The sequence below is a fragment of the Ipomoea nil genome, unplaced genomic scaffold, assembly GCF_001879475.1.
Source record: "Ipomoea nil cultivar Tokyo-kokei standard unplaced genomic scaffold, Asagao_1.1 scaffold3394, whole genome shotgun sequence".
In the NCBI taxonomy this organism is placed as follows: domain Eukaryota; kingdom Viridiplantae; phylum Streptophyta; class Magnoliopsida; order Solanales; family Convolvulaceae; genus Ipomoea; species Ipomoea nil.
Window position 1 is genome coordinate 42,108 of NW_017619822.1, and position 25,278 is coordinate 67,385.

General features: G+C 35.0%; 1 protein-coding gene and 1 pseudogene across 2 annotated transcripts; both read left to right on the forward strand.

Annotated features, from left to right (window-relative positions):
• Positions 1 to 6,399: 6,399 nt before the first annotated feature.
• LOC109171142 lies at positions 6,400 to 10,972 on the forward strand (annotated as a pseudogene).
• Positions 10,973 to 15,503: 4,531 nt separating this feature from the next.
• LOC109171141 (double-strand break repair protein MRE11) lies at positions 15,504 to 23,071 on the forward strand. Of its 2 annotated transcripts, XM_019320271.1 has the most exons (23): positions 15,504 to 15,690; positions 15,796 to 15,835; positions 15,958 to 16,093; positions 16,285 to 16,442; positions 16,785 to 16,875; positions 18,448 to 18,567; positions 18,649 to 18,717; positions 18,804 to 18,895; positions 19,037 to 19,139; positions 19,215 to 19,322; positions 19,458 to 19,520; positions 19,594 to 19,665; positions 19,800 to 19,871; positions 20,013 to 20,075; positions 20,170 to 20,230; positions 20,684 to 20,766; positions 20,947 to 21,060; positions 21,212 to 21,289; positions 21,553 to 21,624; positions 21,708 to 21,973; positions 22,097 to 22,199; positions 22,538 to 22,726; positions 22,860 to 23,071. In XM_019320271.1, exons 2-23 carry the CDS (start codon positions 15,819 to 15,821, stop codon positions 22,890 to 22,892), a joined length of 2,163 nt encoding a protein of 720 aa, XP_019175816.1. In that variant the 5' UTR covers positions 15,504 to 15,690; positions 15,796 to 15,818; the 3' UTR covers positions 22,893 to 23,071. The 2 variants fall into 2 exon arrangements, with proteins under 2 accessions (XP_019175816.1, XP_019175817.1); XM_019320272.1 differs by lacking the exon at positions 19,215 to 19,322.
• Positions 23,072 to 25,278: the final 2,207 nt, after the last annotated feature.

Sequence of the window (25,278 nt, forward strand, 5' to 3'; positions counted from 1 at the left end):
GATGGGGGATGCTATAGTGGTATGATTTGAATCCAGTCATTTGCTTACTACAAGAAAACAAAAGTGTTTTATTAATTTATAATTCATACATGGTGGTATGCATTCCACTCTTGCTTGACGTTTTCTTATTTACTTTTTAGACTTGTGATATGTTTGAGACTTGGAGGCAATACAAGCTTCAACTGCTTTATGCAATATAATTCCCATTCGTGAGATTTCATAATTAAGATGATTACAGTGTTTAGTATCAAAGTTACCTGTGTATCCATTTCTACTTCCAGTAAGTTAACTTTCTACCACTACCAATCCACTAAAATGCTCAAGCAATGGAGTTAACAAAATGAGTCTATGTTATTTGTTTTCTTATTAGACGATCCTGCTTGAGCGAGGTTAAAACCTGGAAGTGGCTATGGAGATGGCTATGGAGACGGGCTTGGCATTCGCGTGGACTCTCCTGGCCTTGACTTGAATATGCCTTCAATGACCAGCGTGCATAGGAAGGTTTCACTTTGGTAGGGATATGCCAAATCAATATCTCAAATAGGTTGATGACGATGATGATTGTTTTAATTTTCTGTTTGTGTATGATAAAGACAAATATTTTATTTTTTTTTGTACACGTGTCCTTAAATGCAGATTCTGCTATTCTAATATGCACAAAATGCTCTTATCCCAAGTGAAAACACTTAACAGTTTGATGTGCAAATTATATTTATCGTAAGTGCACAAAATTCACAACAAATATGCACACACTTATGAACAAGTTCCTACCTCACATCCGTAGCGCAGTTGAATATCGTTATGCATGCGGTTCAACAATGTTTATACCTGAGCTAATTTGAACAAGTAGATCAATACTTTTGTTCAATTCATTTAGGTAGCGTTATGTTTTTTGTTTATGATGTTTCAGAGTTAATTCTTAGATGTTTTTTTTTTTTTGTCTGACGCATCCCTATAATGTCGCACACAACATTGAACACATTTAGGGGGTATATACAAATGTGCAAGCACACATTCCTTAACTCAAGTACACACGGTATTTCGTATAACAGGTTTCTTGAGCATGATGGCTCAAACTCGTTAACCCAAGTGCACACGGTAATTTGTATAACAATTTTCTGTAGCATGATGGCACAAACTCGTTAGCCCAAGTGCACACGGTAATTCGTATAACACTTTTCTTGAGTATGATGGTACAAGCTCGTTAACCCAAGTGCACACGGCAATTTATATAATAGTTTTTTTGAGTATCATGGCACAAGCTCATTTATCCAAGTGCACATGGTAATTCGTATAACAGTTTTCTTGAGCATCATGGCACAAACTCGTTTACCCAAGTACACATGGTAATTCGTATAACAGTTTTTTGGAGCATCATGACATGCACAAGCTCATTTACCCAAGTGCACATGGTATTTTGTATAACATTTTCTTGAGCATCATGGCATGCACAAACTTGTTAACCCAAGTGCACATAGTAATCTATCGACTCAAGTGTACACAGTTCAACTCAAGTGCTCACTATCCAGTAGTCCTACACATTATGGCACACACAGTGTACCCCATGTGCACATCCCAGCCTAAGTGCATGTTAACTTGCTTTGCGCCTGTTCATGGACACACTAATTCTACACATTATGGCACACATGGTGTGACCCATGTGCACACCAACTTCTTTTATGCGTTTTTGTGCATATACTAATTCTAATACAGAATGACACACACGGTGTAACCCAAGTGCACACCATAGTCCATCACATCATTCTGATTTCTAATATTTCATTTTGTTAGTATCACCGTACATTTTGGCACACACAGATAAACCAAGGTGCATATTGATCCGTACTACGTCTTTTCATAACACACTAATTATGCACATTATGGCACACATAGTGTAACTCAAGTGTACACATAAACATGTTAAATCAAGTTGTCTTACGTTTATTCATACACAAACAGACTTTATTGACGCTTCACACTCTGGAATCCAGTATTTCGTTAATCCATGTGAAATATTCATTAAATACCGGGATGAACTCCCGACCTGATGAGCGTGCCGTCATGATCTTCAAAGCATTGAAATGTTTATTAACTCAAATTTTGTTTCATCTATATGGCACAAACATTTTGTTTCATTTTGTGGCTAATACTTTGTGGTTATTTTGTCTTTTATATATTAGGTTATTTTTATCTTTCTTTATTCCTTCATATTTAAACAGCTTGTAAGTGACTCATGCTGCTGCTAGCTTTATGTATTAATTACTTTGGTAGATTATAGGCATCGATGTCTTGATCTACGTCGATCACAAATGAGTTCCAACATATTCTTGCGACATAGTGTGGTGAAATTGATGCGAAGGTACTTGGAGGATGAGCATGGTTTTGTGGAGGTATTAAATCAGTGATGCCATTTGAATCTCTATATCAATGCATGATGTGATGCTTGACGTTATGGCACACACAATTTAACTCAAGCGCACAACGTAGTCTTTAAGACCAATCTGATTTTGGTGCATGCACATATTCATTAACCTAAGTGCACATGGTATTTTGTATACTTGTGCATGCACATATTCGTTGACCTAAGTGCACACAATATTTCGTATATCAGTTTTTTGAGTAACATGGCACAAACTCATTAACCCAAGTGCACATATAGTTCTATCTGAGTGCACACACAACACAATCCTAGTGCACGTACAACAAAATATTTAACATCTTTTCATACACAAACTAATTCTGCAAATTATGGCACACACAATGTAATCCAAGTGCAAACAGTTTAACCAAAATGCCCATCCTATTCTATCAACCCAAGTGCACACCAATTTGTTTTACGTTTTTTCATCCACACACTCATTATTTACGTTGTGACACACACAGTTATCCACACACTCATTATTTACGTTGTGACACACACAGTTTAACCCAAATGCACAACATAGTCTTTAACATTAATATGATTTTCGTGAATTCATTCTTTCAGTATTTTTGCACATCATGACACACACAACACAATCTAAGTGCACACCAATATATATGTAATGTTACGTTGGAATAATTCTACAATTTATATAATTAATATAAAAAGAATCGTAAGATTTGAAGCTTCATGTTTAAATCCAAACTAATAAACAATCCTAATTAATTTCAAACTCATAAACAATCCTTCTTTATGTTGGCCACCTAAAATCAAGGAAAATATTACGATTAAATATTTTCTTTTAAGTTGATATGAGTAAAGTGACACCATTATCCCTTGTGATTAATTATGGTTAATTTGCTAATTAAATTGTAAACTGATCTTGATCATTAATTTCCAATTTTTGGATGGCTTAGATGGGTTCCTAGGTTCCTATCTAAGGATGGGTTCTTACTTGAATCCTCCCCTATATATATATATATATATATATATATATATATATATATATATATATATATATATATATATATATATATATATATATATATATATATCCCCTATATTTATATTTAGGAGTTGCCATTTGCCCCACAAAAATGGCACCCCTTGCTTATCATTGATTTCAAATCTAATGGATGAAATTTCTTGATCTAATTTTTTATTTATTTTTTCATTTTAATTGCTCTCAATTTCTAAAGAAATAACAACTTTACCATTACTTTTTTGTCTTTCTTCCTCTTTGCCTTGATGTGATCTTTGTCTTTTTTTTTTTTTCTCCATTATTCCAACACTCCATTCTTTTCTTTTTTTTTTTTTGGAATAAGAGTCAAATAAGTCATCCAAATGCACACAATAGTGCAATTAGGCCACTGAACTCAAAAAAGCTATAATTGAGTCCCTAAACTGACCTATTTCAAACAATTTATCCAATTTGCAAGTTTTCCCCATTTCCAACAGGTCAACCAATTTAAAATATATTTTAAAAATATATTTTTTTAAAAATAATTAAAATAAACTAAAATTATAAATAATAATAAAATAAATAAATAAATAAAAAGAAAAAAGAAAACCTCTCGTCCCCTACTGGAGACGAAGAACTTATCTTCATCTCCGGCCATGGAGACGAAGGTCGTCTCCAGCCGGAGACGAAGAGTCACGTCTCCATGGCTGGAGACTCTTCGTCTCTGCCGGAGACGAAGTTTTTTTTGTTTTTTTAATTTATAATTTTAGTTTATTTTAATTAATTTTTAAAAAAAAATTATTTTAATAAATATTTTAAATTGGGTGACCTGTTATAAAGGGGGAAAACTTGTAAATTGGACAAATTGTTTGAAATTTGTTAGTTTAGGAAATTAATTGTAGCTTTTTTGAGTTCAGTGACCTAATTACATTATTGTGTGCGGTTCGATGACCTATTTGACCCTTATTCCTTTTTTTTAAATACCTTTTTTTTTTAAAGAAAATCACTACATTATTCTAGCTAACATCTCCATTCCCTCCCTCAAAATCAAATCTAATGTCGTCCTGCATGTTCCTAATTCAAATCTTGTATATCATGTTGGTATCTAAATAACTTATTTCTAAGTGTTCGAGAACTCCCCGATGGTTTCCCGTGGGAACTGAACGCATGGGCTGCCGGACCTCGTCAGGGGGCGCCTGACCCAGCCCACGCGCATATGCATCAAAGTTTTGCACCAACAACTCCGCGAAGTTGGCTTGGTCCTGAGCGATAGGCGGTGGCGGGTTTTTCCCCGACGGCTCATGAGCCAGCGCGACAGTACGCGCAGTACGTGCAGCCGACTGTTCTCCGGAAGCTCGACGGTTTAGCTACTCCCTCAGGTCGCCGACGGATGCGCGGGTGCCGGCGGGCGGCTCTAACGGGTTCGCGGCAGCCACCACGTGCCCGTTAGCCAGCGGGGCAGAGGCGTTTTGACCGGTTTACGATTGCTACGCCTCGTACGTGCCATCAGCAAGACTTAGAAACGGGACCTTTAGTTTCGATACCCATGGACGACGCTAATGTTGATTTTCACAGCCTTGGTCGTCGCTCGGCAGGCCAACATCACTGGAAAGATGTGCTTGATCTCATAAGTGTGCGAGATAGTGAAAATGAGAGATAAAGTATTAAAAGAGATAATAATGTGATCTTATTTCTCTAGAGTTTGGCCGTCGACATGCCGATCCTCTACATGATGATCCCGTATGGATATTTATACATGAGCGTGAGATTCTTTACAAGGTAAGTAGGGTTGACGTAAAGTCAAGTCTAGAGATGGGGTAGGGCGCTGACGTAGGGCTGATGCAGTTGCCTACTTACTACCATAACCATCTAAACTAATTAAGGAAGCTACTTAAATGAACGAAGATTGCCTCCTCAGAATCCGCTGACACCCGTTTCTGGACATGCACCCAGTCGGGAACGACCTGACCGCCGTGGGGATGCCTTTAGGGGTCGCCGTACTCAGGCGAGGACGCTCCGCCCGCGAAGTCTGGTCGTCCAGTTGGGTTCCTGAGTAGCGCATGATTGAGGACCCACCGCCCGCGTAGCCTGGTCGTCCACTCGAATCTCGTAGGGTACTCAATTAGAGACACATCGATCACCGAGGCTGGTCGCTCTACCTGTGTGGGCTAAGCCCCGCCTGAGTAAACGTCCGCCGCTATGGCTGACTGGTTGTCGGAAGATGACTGGTTGCCGTCACTAGACGCCTTATATAATGGGTGGGGGCCTTGGAGCCTGCACCTGCTAAGAATCAGGCCGTGCCTTGACCCGGTTGCCTTGTCATGCTCTCCCGTCCGGCCGGCTATTTTGGAGTATCTATCAATGTATATTCAATACGCAATACAAATATATAATAGCCCAATACAAAACACAAAAGAACAAATACCAATTTTGGTCCACATGTTTATTTTCTACCAATTTTCATTCACGACTGTTGTTTTAGTATCAATTTTCATCCATGACTATTGTTTTAGTGCCAAAATTCATCACGTCGGTCACTCATTCGTTTAAGACATGCCGAAATCTAAAAAATTTAAGGGTACTTTCGTCCTTTTTAACTTAAGATCCTAATTTGAGCATTAATAATGAGATTTAAGTCGTAAGATCGATTTCAATTCGTAATTCTCTTGCTCATCCTACCTTAATTTGAGAAGGAAAACTCTGAATTGTGATCGATCTGAAAATTTAAATTTCTATATTCATGCTCAAATTGTGATCTTAATTTGAAAATGACAAAAATACCCATAATAATCTCATTTTCGGCATAAAACGGATGGATGACCGGTGTCATAACTTTTGACACTAAAATAATAGTCGTGGATTAAAATTGGTACTATAATAATAGTCATAGATGAAAATTGATAAAAATTAAACATATAATCTAAAAGTGTCATTTTACATGAAACCAAAATTGGTATTTGCTCAAACACAAAATAACATTTACCCTAATCCGGTAATCCCTATTCCCTTTTCTCGAACTCTAGGCTTCTGCTTCCACTCCACAGCCCCACAGACGACGGTTGGGTTCTCCACTCCTCCCTCGTCTCTCACCGCCTGCCTCACGTCCTCCGGCCCCTCCGCCCTCGGCAAAACTTGGGCCAAGCGGTCGCTCCCTCACGCCCTCCGGCCTCTGCCCTCTCTCGCTCTTCAGTCCTCACATCCTGAGACAGTCAGACCTCATTTCATCTCAGCGGCAACCGTACGAGACTCAGGCACTCAGCGGCTCTCCGGACCTCACCTCAGTCTCGCCCCTCAGCCAGTCAGCCCTCTGCGCCTCTGCTTCATTGAGTCACTGTAACGTAAGTTTTTATTTTTTACATATTAAAATGAAAATAGATTTTATATATACATTATATGCCGCCATTGCCCCATTGCTGCTAATCTCTGGATTTTAATTAGTTTTAATATTTCATACAAAATCGCTCACTGGACTTTGTTGTTAGTATTTGAAAATTAATTCCCTAGTCTGTTCAGTTGTGTTATTGGGTTTAAAATTTTTAAGTTTTCTTTAATTGTTGATTAATATTTTATGTAAATTTTTGAGAAGTAATCAATGGAGTTACTGTGTTTGAGAAAGAAAATTAATTCTGGAGTCTCAAGTGTGTAAATTTTCAAACAGTGTTGTTGCTGCGTTAGTATCATTGTATGTTTAAGTTTTTAACCAGTATAATTGTTCGGTTTATGGGTAACCGATTGAAACGGACTGTGGTTATAACATTTACTCAGTTCGGTGTCGGTACGGTCAAAATTTTCAATCTGTTTTTTTTTTTGTTATGTAACTGGCTTACTGTTTGCTCATCTCTATCAGCAACTACTAACAACCTCATTCATATAACAATTAAAATTATAAATTCACCCTATTACGTTGATATATTTACAAAAAACACCTACTATATATTCCACACCCACCACCGCCTCTCATTGTATTCCATGTTCACGGCTGACTCTGGTTCTGGCACAGGCCTTTGTTCTAGCTGAAAGTGAAACCCTAAAATGGAGAAAATGATCTAATTTGTATCTATCTCTGTATGACATCAGTATCTGTCGCAGAGAATGGCATTATCAATTTCTAGGAGGCTTTTGCGTTCGTTTTGTTCATTTGATTCCCCTGTCGGTTTGCTCCGTTCCCTCTCTGGATCTACAGGTTTGATTTTGCTTTTATTTTCTTATTATCCGACATAGTTATAGAATTGAAATTTGGAGCTTTTACTGAGAAGATTTCCTCCCCGCTTTGTAATACACCTAATCTTTGTTTGTCTATTATGCTAAGACATATTTTTAATATTCCTAAGTAATTTTTTTGGATGCAGCTTCAAATGTAACCTCTGCCAAACATTCTTCTGTTGCTAAGGTAAATGATTGCCTTTCTTATTTAAGTGCTTTGAAAATAGGCTGATGTTTTCCTTAGGGTTGACTAGTTGATGGTTTTTCATGATTTCTCCTTTGTTGCATTACATAGCATGATCGCATGTTTTAAAACTATGAATAAAGGTAAATAATTTAACTGTGGCAACCATGCCTTTGATGCATCTGTATACCTTGGTCCTTTGTGCAGAATGAACCAATTTTCCTTGCCTTACGAAGAATTTCAACTTCAATCCTGACTCCTTGTTCAGGTGAAAGTGAATTTCCATCAGATTTATTGACAAAGAAACGTGTCTTAACTCCTGATCAAGAAATAGGTATGTGAACAACACTTTTATAGTTAAATTTAGTGCTTTCTTTATTGACAAATCCAAATAATTGTCATGATTTTATTATTACTCATTTCCTCTATTTTCATTTTCTGCTCTTGTTTCTGATATGCTAGCTTGGGACAAAGTCATGAAATTTGTTAACATCTTTTCAAATTCACTAACTTCTCTAGTATCACTCCCACTATCGGTTTAAGTTAGGGGGCCAATTTGACCCTTTTTCCAATCTTTAAAGTTTAGTGGAAAGAATACTCAGGCTTTTATGTTCGGTGACAATTATAGAGTTTTTTTTAGGTTAAGTCGAGACATGGTTTGAACTTAACTTGAGACTTCTTGTTAGGTTGGATAAAACCCACACATTCTCATCCACACCCTGTGGTAGTTAGGGTAATTTTTTCTTATCATTTAAGTTATACTTTCATTTCAATTGTAAAAGGGAAAATTTCAGATTAATTGGAGAACACTAACTTCTCTAGTATCACTCCATCCTGTTTCGAAAATAATTGCTGTAAAAATCACGGTTAATTGTGCCTACACGATGTAACTGGTTTTGAGTTCTCTTTTATAGTCATTTTATGTTTCAAATTTGCTCGCTACTGTTTGTTAGAAACCACTTATGAGATCTCTTCTGTTTTGTTAACTTGTTCCGAGTTTTGGTTTTTCTTTTCTTGTTTCTTTGTATAAGCTTGTACAACTTTGTTCAATTGTGTTGTGGTTATTGCAATAATGTCATAGGGTTCTATCAGGACCTGGTTGTTCCCGTCACAAACTTTCATAATGAAGATAAGGGCTATATGGTGTTGGCTGGTGATGTTTTCAATGTGCCAATTAGGAAGGACATTATACATCGTGTTGTAAGATGGCAGCTTGCTAAACGCCAGCAGGTATAGTATGAATCAAAAAGCTATCTTAGTTTAAAAACTATTTGTCCAGATTTTTTTGTCATTTTTTCATTTTGTTCGCCACTTATACTAAGAAAGGAAATGATTATCTCAATTTGAAACCTGTTCCCTGGAAATAAGGATTTTTTCATGTTGAGAAATCTGGTTTATGTTTCTGCAGATAATTTCAAACAATTGGATCCTTATGTAACATTCCCCTGATTTTTTCACGATATGTTTTGTTATTTTTGTAAACATTTTTTGGTTGTTACGCAAGCTTCATTATGTTTTGCACTTGATATTTATTTCCAAAATTTCTATAGAATTATGATTTCTGGTAATATATGAAATCTTGGTTGGAAAATGTAGGGAACACATTCAACTAAAACTATTAGTGAAGTCAGTGGTACTGGGAGGAAGCCTTATCGGCAGAAGGGTACAGGTCGAGCAAGGCATGGGACACTCCGTGGCCCTCAGGTTATATTCTTTCCTACATTTGGCCCCTCTGGGTTCTTGTTTGATTGAATTGAACATATAATATTCTCTATCTTAGGTTTTTTTTTTTTTTGTTTTTTTGAATTTTGTTTATTGAGTTGCTGTTATAAAAGAATACTAATAGCATTTGTTGATGGGCAATAGTTTCGTGGCGGTGCAGTAATGCATGGCCCAAAGCCCCGAAGTCATGCTATCAAGCTGAACAAGAAGGTTCGTCGACTGGGCTTGAAGATTGCTTTGTCAGCTCGATCAGCAGAGGGAAAGGCAAGTTTAAAGCCTCGCAAGTTTACGAATACACTGTTTAAATCATTATATGTTGCAGCAAGGCATTTTTCAACTTAATAGCAAATGTTGTGCAATTTACAGCTCATGATATTTGAGGATATGGAACTACCTACACACAAGACCAAAAATATTGTAAGCTATGCCCAGAAAATGGAGAATGCCAAAAAAGTTTTGCTTGTTGATGGTGGCCCCATCAACGAAAACCTCAAGTTGGCCACTCAAAATATACATTATGTCAACGTTTTGCCTTCTATTGTAAGTATCTGAACTACATCAGTCTCTTTGATGGTTTATACACACTTGATACTTGGCCTCTTTAGGGTTTATACACACTTGATACTTGGCCTCTTTAGCAGCTATTGGATCTAGCTTTTGAGTTTGATTTTTCTTTAATGCATAAAATGAATTAGTAAAAATCTTTTGATGATTCTCATGAATCTGTTCATGCACACAATGGTTCCGTAGCTCTATCCTTCTTTTATTTTTTTATTAAATGCTGATATAGATGGTGGCTGCAATTTCTGATTCTCTTGATGCTATATTTATATCTTCAGCTTCGGCCCTAATTTCTTCCATCTAATTTTCCCTTACTTTTTGGCAGGGCTTAAATGTCTACAGTATTCTGCTACATGACACGCTAGTCATGTCACGTGATGCAGTAAATAGGATAGTCGAGCGGATGCCACTCCAATCAATCGCTAATTGAGCTTCTCTAGGTTGGAACGAGTGTGGATTTTTTCTTTGTTTCTTGAAAATAGATGATGATGATGAGACCAGTTGTGAATATGCAGCAGCAGACGAACCCAAGTTATTATTCTGCATTTAACTGCTTACAAACAACCTTGTTCAACGGGCGTATGGAAGAAAGATGATTATGTGTGAAGAATAGCATTGAACAGTTTCAGTCGATGCATTTTATTTCATTGTTGATCAAAAGCAGAAATTGTGCCTTATCTCGGGGTTGACCATTGTAAAACGCTTCCAAAAAACAACTGTTTCAGGTTTAAGGTTTCGTCTAGCAGAAAACTAAGAAAAGCAGCGCAGAGAATCGAAGGGTTTTTTGTTTGAATAGGGGAGGCGTAAAAGGGTTTGTAGAATGGAGTGATCATCCAAATCTTCAACGAAACTTCATCTTGTCTGTACGAGGTTTGACTAATGTGAAGTGATGGAGCCATATGCAGCTTGTATTTCAATATTTATTAGGGAAAATTATGTTTTTTGTTTTCATTTTTTATTCTTTAAGTTATTATTGGTGTTGTACTTTTTGTTCTTTTATTAACTTTTCATGCTCATTTTTTGTCTTGAATATACTAAAGCTGCAAATTTTGTCCTTAATGTTTTGATAGTAAATGGACGAAAAGTGCAACAAAATGTGAGTATGATCAACATATAAGGACGAATTCTATAATTATTTTGGAATTTAAGGATGAAAAATGTAATTTAATAATAATAATAAATTTTTAATTTTCAAAATATAAATATAGTAATTTTTTTTGACACTTGTAGTTATTATTTGAGGGTGTGTACTGAGTAATTTTTCTTTATTAAAGAGGTAAATCAGTCTAAGTTGTCTATACTTTATCTTATTGGCTCAAATTAAGAAGGCGAAGTCATTTTTATTGGTAATTATAATTGAATTTTGAACAAACGAACATTGTAATTATAAAGTTAATATTTACAATATTATGATTATTAAATCAATAGTTCGACCAACTTAGCTAGAGAAATAACAAAATAACTAATAAATATAAATTTTTTATCACAATTAAATGAAAAAAAATATTTTTTTTGTGATAAAGGATTCAAACGCGTGAGATTAGCATTGCCGTTTGTTTACGGAAAAGCCGTGTGAGAATGGAAACATAGTAACGAGGATCCATGCAAGCAAAGATGGCTATCTTCTAGAGGTACCCAAGAGGAGCAGACGCCTCCGTAAACAATCTCTGAAACACTAATCATACCACGCACCAGCCGATGGCATGCACATGTGGGTTTTGCTTTTCCTTCCTTTCCACCATACTTTGAGAGAAGTAAAAGGTTTGGTCAATAAATAGTGAAAAAGGCATTCTTATGAAAGCAATGTGGGACAACTAGTGAAGGAATCTTCGCTCGTTTTGAATGCTATTCCCAACATTGATTATATATGTTTCACTAATTGAAGTGTATTTTGAGATTTAAGCTCGGGTTTTGGGAAATCAAAGCAACCTAGAGAGGGAAACTTTGTTTGTTTGGTTTGTTAAATCGAAAGACTCTGACTTTATTTGTTTAGAGGCACTTATATAAATAAGAGATGGATATTTGTGTTAAACAATATTGTTCAATATTACCATACTTCATTCTTTAGAACTTCCAAAAAAAATCATAATTTAAAAAACATTATGACACCGCAATAAAAGTTTTACAACACTTGTTCAAATAGTTAAATATGTTAAGATAGATAATACATGGCTAGCAATGTTTTTTGTTTGACACGCATGATAGGTCTTGAAGATGGGGATGATCATAATCTAGCAATGTATAATCTTTCCTATGACTACTAAGTAGTGTTTATAATTTATGACTTATGAGAATGAAAGTGGTTTTAGAGCTAAAATATAATGAAATCACGTGTTCATCTTGTAAACGAAAAGACCATACAAAATGTACTTGAATATTAAAAAAAAAAAAAAAAAAAAAAAGATAGTCTGTTATGTTTTATCGTTTTTATATTAACTAGTAACTTACCCGTGCGATGCACGGTCATTAAATATGGCCTATTAGTAATTCAAGATTATCGTCGTATAATAGTAATTAAAAAAAGTAAAGCAAATTATAAATTATAAATTATTCAATAACAAATAGATAAATACATTACAAATTGTTAAAAATTTCTTTATATACGACATTTTTGGTCGTACAGACAAACTCTCCATTCTCCCCACATAAAAAATGTAGAAAAATTAGCAGTATGTTAGGTCTAAGTATCAATAGAAAAAATGTAGAAAAATATTTATATTGTTTACATGTTTGTAATTTGACAGCAAACTATCTACTGTGATGCCAATAAGTTCTGAACACTCCCTATCCCATAGCAGGAAGGGAGCGTCAGTTGTTGCATCTGTGACCCTTACTACGACCCTGTATCTGACTGCACCAGTTTGCCATGTCCGATGGCACGTACTACAGTATAGTTGTCCATTGGATGTAGTTAGCTTTCTATTACATCCACTGTCTTTACATGAAATGTAGTACCATTCACCACGGCCTTCAATTCCAGAAATCATGCCAGGAACAAAGAAATCTCCACCCTGCTACCATATTTGCATAGTGCACATACTTTTAATTAATAATTAATAATAAGATTAGAAGTATATAAATAAATAAATATGTAAATAATTAAAAAAAAAATGTACATCTGTCTGCTTATACAAATCTGAAATTGTAGTCATGACAACATAGCCAGATATAAAGTCTTGTAGATCAGTTTGAAACAATAGAGGTAGTACTTATACTCCTAACAGGAGTGCGTTCCTTTTGTAACCTATTAGTGAACAACATGTTTTTTTTTTTTTTTTTTTTTTTTTTTTTTTTTTTTTACAACAGATATGGGCATAACTGATAGTATTGACTTGTACATAAATAATACATGCTTTTCATACTTGGCCTTAAATTCTGTAATTTCTGGACAACTATGTTTAAACCACAGTTTAGTTGCATCGTAGGAGCTTGTAATTCTCACCTCGCCTTAAATGAACATAGATTTGTATTAGAATTTAAATTAAAATAAAATAACAACAGTTTATGTAAACAAACTTACCATTGACAATTTTAGACCTACACAGTTGTATCAAGACAATTAGGGGTTGTTCTTGAGTTGTATTAAAATATGGGATCATTGCTTCCACATGATCGTCCCAGATTGTGCACTTTAGTTGCCTGTCCCTAATAGGTCGAGATTGAACATTAATTACAGAATAATAATACTCTAATAGAGTAATTATAATTGAATTACGAATTTGTATTAGTCAATAGCAGTGGTATGATTTTAGGTTAGTACTTACTCTGTGTTCTCTATTAAAAAATCCATAAGACGGGATTGTTTACCGGCAATTAGCTTATACACCGGTGAATGAATCTCAACAACACGGCCTATTATGTCTAGTTTAACATAGAAAAATATTGAATTAAAGTATGAAACCAAACATTTAATAATTAAAAATTAAAAATTTAAAATTAACAAAAAAATTGATAACACAAAAGAGGGATATACCAAATAATTCCTTGTCATTTAGATCGGTTGCATCCATCAATGACTCAAACGACTTTAATCGAAACATGAAATAGGGAAAGTTGTTGCTTTTACGTTCCTTAACTGTGGTAGAGTAATTAAACTTTATAAGGTATTTGTGGGTGGATGTTTTGTAGGTGTAGTAGTTGGTCACTACTAAAAAGTTCTTGATGGAATATACTTTTCCCTCAATGAACACAGTGCGATACTTAGCAACATCTTCCCTGGAAATAGTTCCATGGATGTAGGTCCCCTATATAACACCAAAAAAAATGTAAAAATTAAAAAAAGGTTGAATATTTTAATATAAAATACCGTATTAAACTTAAAAAACAGGTTGAATATTTTAATATAAAATACCGTATTAAACTTACCTCTTGATCATGGAAGAGTAATTCCTTGCTCTTGATAGCTGTTGCTCCCCCACGTAATTGAGGGACTTCATAGGTTCTCACCAAGCGCACCCGGATAGCTCTCCGGGTGTGCATAGGACTAACTTGAGATGCAAGAATGTATTGAGAAACCATTTTCACAGATTTTGTCTTTTTTTACAGAGTTTGATTTCTCAGAAAGTTACGTTGGTGAAGAACACTACTGGATTAGTCCATATTTATACTATTTTTTTAGTAGCAATATGACTCTCATAATCATAATTTCCTAAATCAACAATCATAATTTTAGGCAATCATAATTGTAGGCAGTGCTACTCCTTAATTAGAATCCGCAATATGCCTCTCATAATCATAATTTCCTAAATCAGCAATCATAATTTTAGGCAGTGCTACTCCTTAGAACCGCAATAATAATTTCAGCAATGTATGTTTTAGGCGGGAAACTGATGTAGCAAAAAAAAATTTGCTATTATATAGAGTAAGATAAGATTGATCACGTTAATTTTAGTAGTATGTTAGTTATTCTTTGTATAAATTATTTATTTAGTTTTACCGATTTATTGTGTAGAATGGAGTTGCGGGCGTATAAGTGCTAGGTGAGTTAAAGACTTAATTATATTTAGAAAAATGCAAAATATAAAGAGTGTGAGCGATCTTTAATTTGAATTTCATCATGTAGTTTTCATTGTACTTATTTTATTAATGATTGATCAAAGTTCAATGCTATATTATTCATTAAACGACAAAGTTATACATATTTGTTTGTTTCATTAAGCAAAAATTTGTCATATCATCATTATTTTTATAGGTAACTTGTTGATTGATTACGGATAAAAAGAATTTCATTGCATGGTCTTAGTGAGTTTAAATAATTAATTGAAATTTTTTAAAACTGGTAGTCTAATTGTGTTAGAGATCCTATTTGACTATGTAACATTTTTTTAAAAATATATATTTTTTGAATGCTACTAACTCTGTTACAATGTAGTTTTTATATTTTAAAAATATATTTATTTAGTCTGATATTTACAATTTCCATTTTTAAATTCCCGCCTCCATTTCTTGGGCACTCGTCAATTGTCAGTCGTCACCGCAGTGATGCTCAGAGTCCCAACGGATTCTAAACTCCACTGCTCCCCTCTACTCAACTCACGAGTCACGAAGGCCTAATCTCCATTATTTGAAACAATTTCCATATCACTAATTTTTACTTTCATCTCTTCTAATCCCCGCTCGTTTCCTAAGAAAGTCGAGGTAACAGTTTCATTGTTTCAAGCTCCGCCTAGGGTTTCTTTCAGTTTTTGCTTAAACTGTCTAATTTTGTGTTTTTTTTTTTTTGGTTTACTTTGAAATGTCTAGGACTTAGTTCACTTTTCGTCCAAATGGGTGATTCTTCCAGGTACAAATAGAAGAAATATTTCCTAACATTGATTGCGTTGGTTATGTTCTATACTATGCCTATAGAGAAGATTTAATTTTTAAGGAGTAGTTTCTGTATAATAAAAGGGAAATTTTCTGCAGGGAAGACGAGAAAAATACACTTAAGATACTTGTGGCTACGGATTGTCACTTGGGTTATTTGGAGAAGGATGAAATACGTAGGCATGATTCATTTCAGTCGTTTGAGGAGATATGTTCTATAGCTGAGAAAAATCAGGCAAGTTGTTTCAATTCTTCAGTTTGATGCTGTGTATTAATAATATATTTTTGGTGGGTTGAATTTTCCCTGGGTGTTCTTAACAATCCTTAGCTCAATGTTTAAGAACTGTAATGTTTTTAATTTTCCCACTTTGAATAGCTAATTTATACTAGTCCCTGTGTTGTACACTGACTTCAATTGGTTATCAGGTGGACTTTTTGCTTCTTGGAGGTGATCTTTTTCATGAGAATAAACCATCCAGGACTACATTAGTTAAAGCCATCGAGATTCTGCGTCGGTACTGTCTCAATGATCAACCAGTGCAGTTCCAAGTTGTCAGCGATCAGACAATAAACTTTGCAAATGTGTACTGGACAATTATACTACTAGTCTCTTCACTGCATTTAATTCATTTCTTTATTGTTTAGATTCCCAGTTTTGATAGATAACTTATTTGTTGGAGAAATCAATTATTATTATTATTATTATTATCATTATTATTATTATTTTTAGACATATGGGATTGTGCTTACATACTTCATGTTATGCCTTTCAATTGGGATTTACAAATTTGTTTCTCGTGTCATGTGGTTTTTTTTCCCTTCATATCATGTATGGGCCATTGCTTAGTAGTCTCTTTGTGCTAAACAATTAGAAAATGTTTATTTAACACTTCTTTTTATAACATAACTGTGGTCTGTCCTTTCAGATTTGGTCATGTAAACTATGAAGATCCTCACTTTAATGTTGGATTGCCAGTTTTCAGTATTCATGGGAATCATGATGATCCTGCTGGCGTGGTATGGATCTTATGCAAAATTGTTTTATGTATTTTGTTATATACCCTGGAACCTAAAATTGTTCTGCATAATTCATACGGGCTTGCCTGTTTATTGAGTAGTATGGTGTTATTTTACAAAATTACATATGGAGAGTGCTCTTGCCTCTTCTAATGATCCCTGTTTGTCCTGCTTGTTCTAAAGAAAGCAAAGTGTACCTGATTACTCCAAACAAGCCACCCATAAGAAAAATAGCTAATACATTAACTTTGTAGAGAATGAAAATGTTTGGTATGCTCGAAATCTGAATATTCTGTAAATGGGTTGGAATTTTTCTTCGCTTTTATGTTCATGTTGTAATATGCTTGACTTTCTAGCAAAAGAAAAAGTTTAAAATACTATTTGTCCACAACTTTTCTTTGTAACTTTTATGTAGATATGCAAAGCTAACATTTCATCTTATAAATTAACTTTGACTGAGACAACCATGTCTGCATATCTGACATCATCCATATGCTCTTTCCCAAGTTGGTACATGATTTTATCAACAAGATAGCAATGCTTGTGTTGATGCTCGACAAGCATGAAGTTTATCCGTTTCAATGGGACACCTTATTTCCATGGTAATCCGTAATTGAGAAAGTCATTTTCAGCATCAAAAGCATTGAATGACACAGCTTGACTGTATGGATTTAAGGTTGAACCTTCTGTGAAATACTCCCACATCATGCATCGTCTTAAAAGAAGTTTTTGAAACCTTACCTCTGTTTTAAGAGTTGATAGTTTCCAGGATTTGAACCACATCCTAACAGTCCATGGGTGAGCAAAAGTTTTAAGCAACCACCCTACTTTTCATTTAAAACCTAATTACAGTGGAGTTTCTTTGTGTGTGTGAATTCTTCTCCAATCTGCATTGACAAGGATGAACTCTAACTTGAGAATTAACTCCATTCTTGTGTTCATTATCCTGCTTAATGACTGAATGAATTCCATCTATATTTGAATATTTATTGCATTCAGTGAATTAATTCCACTTTAGGTCCCTCAAATTTGCTTGGTTTGTCATCTATTATCATTTCCTGAAGCATATTTAAATACCTAATAAAAAAAGAGCACATTTTTGTTTTCATGTTACAGATATCAAGTTACTGCTTAAGTTCCTATTGATGCTTTATACCTGAAAATTTGTTCCATACCTGTACGAATTTGAACTAATATTTTAATTTATTACATTCAGTTAGAATTAATACCCATGTAGGTCCCTTGAATATAGTGGCAATTCCATTATAGTAACCCCCTTCTCCTGTGACTTCAAAAATGAGCAAGAGTGGTCCCAGGTACTCTCAAGTGGGAGACAATTTTTATACTACTATTGGAAATTGGACAGGAATGATCTCAAACTAGTAGAAACTTGAGAAATGTGTATATTGTACACTTGTCAATTTTCAAACTTGGTGGGGACTAAATTGGAATTGCCATTATATTTGAGGGATCAAGAGTTGAATCAATTCTATTATGTTATTCTGACAATACCAATTTTCTTACAATCTTACATACTGCTTTCTGATTTTTCTTTTTCAATAATTGTGACAGGACAACCTTTCTGCTGTTGATATTCTTTCAGCATGCAATCTTGTGAATTATTTTGGAAAAATGGATCTTGGAGGTTCTGGTGTTGGGCAGATATCTCTCTACCCCATTCTCATCAGGAAGGTTGGCATCAACCTCTTTGATAATATCTTTCTTAATAAAAAATTTTAGATTTTTAGATTGGCTTCAAGCTGTTAATTGTAGGGTTCAACATCTGTAGCCCTCTATGGACTTGGTAATATAAGAGATGAGCGCTTGAATAGGATGTTTCAGGTATTGCTCTGAGTCTGGAGCTCTCTTTTTTGGGAATTCTATTTTTATTGTACAGCAGTGAACTATTATTCCTCTTGATGTTTTAGACACCTCATGCCGTTCAATGGATGCGACCTGAGGCTCAAGAAGGGTGTCAATTGTCAGACTGGTTCAACATCCTGGTTCTTCATCAGAACAGGTTATAGTAGCTATTATAAATAATAAATAATTCACCCTGATAGTATTATGTTATGAATGCAGGACACTTTACGTAGGTGACTAGGCACAATTTTGTGTGGTGTCATTTAACAACAATACATGCCTGTTTTCTGGTTTCCAGAGTAAAGACAAATCCTAAAAATGCAATAAATGAGCATTTCCTGCCTCGGTTTCTGGATTTCATTGTATGGGGCCATGAACATGAATGTCTGGTTGATCCTCAGGTGCTACTTATTTAGGTGTTTCTATTACAATTTCCTTTTAGTGTGGTGTCTGATTAAAACTCATTTTTATAATAGGAAGTTCCAGGTATGGGTTTCCACATTACTCAGCCTGGCTCTTCTGTTGCAACATCACTGATTGATGGTGAATCAAAACCTAAACATGTGCTCCTTTTGGAGATTAAGGTTGTATTATATCAATTTGTATGTTAAAATTTTTATTTTGTTCTATTTTACTCATGTTCCTATACTGCTTAGTTTTAAATACTAAAATGATCGTGCTTTTGTGACTGATGGTCAGATGCTTTCCATATAATGTAGGGAAATCAATATCGCCCGACAAAGATACCTCTTAAGTCAGTGCGGCCTTTTGAATACACTGAGGTTACTTTATATCTTTATATTGAACCAGTATATAAAGGAACATTTGCTAAACTAATCAGTTTTCATGCTGCAGATAGTTTTGAAGGATGAGCCAGATATTGATCCAAATGATCAAAACTCAATTCTTGAACATTTGGACAATGTTGTATGTACATTTATTCAGTTCATTATCGTCTCTGTTTCTTTTATATGCTATTATATGAATATTCTGTTTCTATCATTCTTTTTTGTTACAAAGATTACTTGCTGATGCATCCTAGCTCCTTTGAATTATTGCAGGTCAGGAAGTTGATAGAACGACCTATTGCTATAAGTGGATCAGAGAACAAGCTCCCCTTAGTTCGAGTAAAGGTAGCAATTTCATGTATTTTTTAATTTCACCCCCCCCCCCCCCCCCCCCCCCCCCAACCATGGCTTTCATTTTTCAATTTTGTTTTCTTTTCTCTATGTATCTGTCAAGTTGCATGCTCTCTTTTCTGGATGAGTTTTCAGGTAGATTACTCTGGATTTATGACAATAAATCCTCAAAGGTTTGGACAAAAATATGTGGGGAAGGTACTTTCTACTTATTTCTGTTCAATGGTGAAACTTTTCTTATTTCCTTTCTGCACCTCTCCACACCAAAAATGTGCATTTCCAATTTTTTTAGGTTGCAAATCCTCAGGATATTCTTATATTCTCTAAATCTTCAAATAGAGGCCGCAGTGCAGGTAATTGGATTTCTTCTCTTGCTGTTCACAGTTTTATGTGATGAATTTGATTTCTTTTGCAGACACTTGCTTATGATATTATAAGGTGTGTGTGAATGCATTGCCTTCTTCCAAAATAGAGCATACCTTTTAAGTGTCTTTTGGTCATCCTCCACATACTTTGGCAATCCACACTTTTTTCCATAACAGGCCAAATTGACTTTCTTTCTGTAAGTGAAAGCGTGCAGGGACTGGTTTTCTTGATGAACCTAATATTACTTTTAGAATTTCTAGATTAGGTGATGCTTAATGGCCTGTTATTGCTGCTAATATTATTCCCCTCCCAACATATTTTGCTTCTTTATGGAGTTATAATTCTTGTGAAACTGTGAAAGTCGACATTTTGAGAAGTCTATTCTTCCTGTTGTAGTGATTTAGTGCTTAGCTTGATTATTCAGTCTTAATTGTGCACAGTCAAAATTGAAGAGTCTGAAAGGCTTCGACCAGAAGAGTTGAATCAGCAGAATATAGAAGCTTTAGTTGCTGAGAGTAATTTGGTATGAGATCAAGTTTAAAACATCATTTTTCTTTTTCTTAGAACACCCATATAGACTTCACTTTTTAAATTCTTATTCTTCCATCTCTTCAATATAAGGTAAAGCTAATTTATTATCCAAAAAGGGGGAAAGTATCTTTGTGCATTGCCTGAGGCGCATCTAATCCTAACTGGTTTACAGAAAATGGAGATACTTCCTGTCAATGATTTGGATGTTGCATTGCACAGTTTTGTCAACAAGGATGACAAGATGGCTTTCTATTCTTGTGTGCAATACAACCTCAAGGAAACTCGTGTAAGTATTCTATTATGTTCGGTAAGCAAATCACGGTAGTCTCTGGATACATCTACTCCATATTAAATATTTTAGCATCAGCTTTTCTCACATATCCTTTACATAGTAATATTTGCATCTTGCACTAACAAACTAATGACTGAGTTGACAGAATAAAATTACTCGGGATTCAGATACACTGAAATTTGAAGAGGAGGATATAATTTTCAAAGTTGGGGAGTGCTTAGAGGTAAAACACTATTTTTTTTGTTATTCCCTCTAGTTCCAAGCTACCTAGAGGAGTGATATGCACCATCCTCTCTTTGAGTCTCTTTAGTACTGTACAAACCAATATCTATTGTTTTTGGATGCATTATCTCATCCCATCTAGAATAGTAACAGCTATGATATCATGTTACGTACCTGTTGTACAGGGTTGTGTGGAACAAACATCTATGCTTTGCATAAGAGACATTTGAAATCATGAAATAAAGTGGTGATTGGTCATTGCAGGAACGTGTCAAAGAAAGAGGTGTACAGAATAAAGATGACCAACCATTCACATTTAGTGGGCAATCCTCAGAGGTATTCCTTTATCTTTGACCTGGTGCATACAACTTGGATAATCTTAGTTTTGTGTATAGAGGTAATTTTAGCACAATTTTCAGATCAGAAGTAAAAGTATTAGAGGCATTGAAAGTGCAGTTTCCTTCAGTGATGATGAGGACACAACTCCTTTATCTGCCTCAAAGTCTACTGCCAATAAGGGCAAGAAAGAGTTATCACAATCTTTTAGGTCCTCTCACGATGCTTCTGAAGTGGGCAAAACTTCAAGAGGAAGGGGCCGGGGGAGAGGCAGAGGCAGAGGCAGGGCTTCTAGCAATTTAAAGCAGACAACACTTGATACATCAATGGGATTTCGTCATTCACAAATGTATGAGCAGTGGGCCTAATAGATGATTTTCCAGATAACCTTTGTTTAATGCACATTTTTTATTTTTTACTTTTGTGTAGATCTTGATGGTCTCTAATTAATTTGTGAATCGAGGTGCTGCAGATCTTCATCAGTTCGAAGCATTGCAGAGGATGAAGAGAACGTGGACTCTGATTCAAGTGATGAAAAAGCTGAGAATGAAATAAATGATGTCGATGATAGCTTGGTATGTTTTTTCTTCTTTACTAATGCTTCTCTACCCTTGGCATTCAGGTTAATCTTCTAAGCACAAATGATGATAAGATGATTACAAACAATTCTGCTTAAAAAGCACAAAACTTCATTTCTGTGATCTCTAATTTAATTTGAAAAATACTTATATTTCTTACCTGCATAGCAATGATGGGTTGTATTCATCTTTCATCCGGTGCCAAAGTAGTTTGATTTCCTTCTATCCCAATACTCTGTTTTTCATTACTAATAGAAATTGTGAGGTTTTGCTGCTTTAATTTACTAACTAATAGAAAAATAAATGTTTTGTAATTATGGTGTTGTTTGATGAAGGATGATGAAAGTGTTCAAGGCAAAGGCCGCAAAAGGGCTGCCCCACGGGGAAAAGGTAGAGGTACATCCTCAGCTAAGAGAGGAAAGAAGTCAGATAATGCTCCTTCAATTCAAAGGATGCTTATGAATTTAGATGATGAAGATGATGACGATGAAGTGCAAAAGAAATCAAACAAACCTCCACCTCGTGTAAGTAAAAATAAATAAACCTCTGCCAACTTTTCTTGTATTGAATTTCTGTTCTTAGGTGACTTACTGAATCTTTCGAGTAGGACTATGCCAACTTTGTGAGTGTAGCTGATCAATAAGCATCCTTTTGTAGGTAACAAGGAACTACGGTGCTCTAAGGAGGTGAGGTGAGCGCCACACAACCCAGATTGCTAGATCAATTGTGGTGCATTACAGTTTAATTATAGGTAGGGGGGCTGCGTAATTTAGCTGTAAATTTTGGAAGGGGAAAAAAATACAAAAACCAACGTGAGAAACGGCTTTGGCAGTTCGGAATCAGTAATTTCTTTTACAAAACTTACTAAATTCTTTTTGCGCAGTAGGATGTTTCCACAAATAAACTACAACATCTGTAATGGGTTTAATACTACTACTAAGTGAAGTCAAATCAGCTTGAACATATAAATTTAAAACATGACATACACATCTTTGATAAAAAAACTTACCTCCAAAATATGGAATACATAAATCCCTAAGATCAGGGATTGCAACATTATTATTGGAAGCATTATCAAAACCAACTACAAAAATTTTGTGAGTGATTTTATATTCATAAAAAATACTTTGCAACTTACTATAAATATTACTTGCAGTGTGTTGTTCATCAAAACAACAAAAAGCAAGAATTCTTTTATGCAGTACCCAATAACATGTAACACCTAAATATAAATGTTCCTCCGATAATCGCTCTAAATATCAGCACATATAGATGGCGAGTAGCAGTCGTATAAGGTAAATCACACATTTGAGGATTTAATGCACCCCGGCAAAATTCTTTAAAATCAACCTTTTGTTCAAAACTAAAAGATAATCCATCAATTGTAATCATTTTAGCAAACTTGTGTCTAGTTTGCTCATCTGAATAACGAAATAAAGTATTTGATTTAGTGGCGTACCTGTCAATTTATTGTTGAGTTTGTATATTTACCTCTTTGTCAGGATGCTTTGAGCTTATATGCTTCCGGATGCTTTGAGCTTATGTGTATCCTGAAAAGATAAGATTTTTGTTTGGAAGGTTGAACTCCTTCCGTTTCATCGTTCTGCGAGAAAGTAGCATTGTTAGAATCAAAAGAAGAATGAAAAGGTTGAGAGCAAAAAGAGGTAGGTTGATGTTCAATTATGTCTAGTTGGGGGTTTGGATTTAAGTCTTGGTAGTATGACGTACCGTTGTTGTAAAAATTAATGGTATTGATATTCGCTTGGAAAACCCATGAACCGAATGTTGTAGAAGTTCAAAAGAGGGAGATTCTCTTTGAAACTTATGAACAGAATGTCGTGGAGATTCAAAAGAAGGAGATTTGTCACGATTTCCACGACTACCACTAACCTGGCCATCATAAGAGAAAAATGCTATGCTTGAATTATCCAAGCGTGTTTAGTTTAATAGGCTTTGAAATTGGCCTAAGCCTAGCCTTTTTACTAAACAAGCTAGGCCTAACTAGGTCTTAATTAGGCCAGGACATAGGCCCCTACAAGGGGCCTGGCCTATTCCCACCCGGCAAATTATGTTGTGGAACTGTGTCCACTTTGCAAGGTAGACACAGTTCTAAAACTGTTCATAAATGTGAATATAGAGTTTAAAAATTATGAACATAGATTTTTATAATTATGAACACGGAGTTCTGTAATTGTGAATATAGAGTTCAATAATTGTGAATATTAAGTTCAAAAATTATGAACATAGAGTTTTATAATTATTGTAAGTGTAAAATTTAATACACATTAAAATCCTATATATTGGCTAATTTATTTGTCAAAATAAATTAGAATTTAGTTTAGAAGTATCCTTGGACTTGGACCGTCTCCTATCAAAGCAATTTTTTTTTTTTTTTTTTTTTTTTTTACTGGTAGAGCACTTGGAACAAAGTCAGTAATCGTGTGGTATGAAATGTTGGTCAACAGGTTGTGTGGAATTGAATCTATAATTGAGGAATTATTTATTTATTATGGTTATGGTTTATTTCGAATGGGTGGACAGTATTCTTCCAAAAGTTGAACCCTAATCATAAGGGCCTCCACACCCCGACTCACTAGATGGGTGGATAATATTGTCGGAGCACTTCAACCTACCTCTATATTGTTGTGTACTTGATCAATACTGTCCACCCATTCGAAATAAAGACAAGAAATAAAATCAAGTACACAAGAATTGATCACGCAGTTCGGAGCACTTCTCCTACGTCTGCCTAATCCACTAGATGCTCACCAAGGTTTTACAAGGAGTTTGTACACAAGGCTATCAGCCACTACAACCAATTACAAGCTTCCCAACATCACACTCAGGATTGGTGCGTGCATGCCATCTATGACTTCATATGTTGTTGCGGCTGCTGAACCTGATGCAGTTCGACTGTTCTAGCGAGAGTACAATTCAGAATATGATAAATGTATATGAAGTTTTAATATGTGAGCACTTTCTTCTTTAATTAATAAAGTATTGTAATCCGTGTAACTTGAGTGAGAGAGAGCTTTCATTTTATACTTATATATCTTTAACCACCTAGTTAAACTAA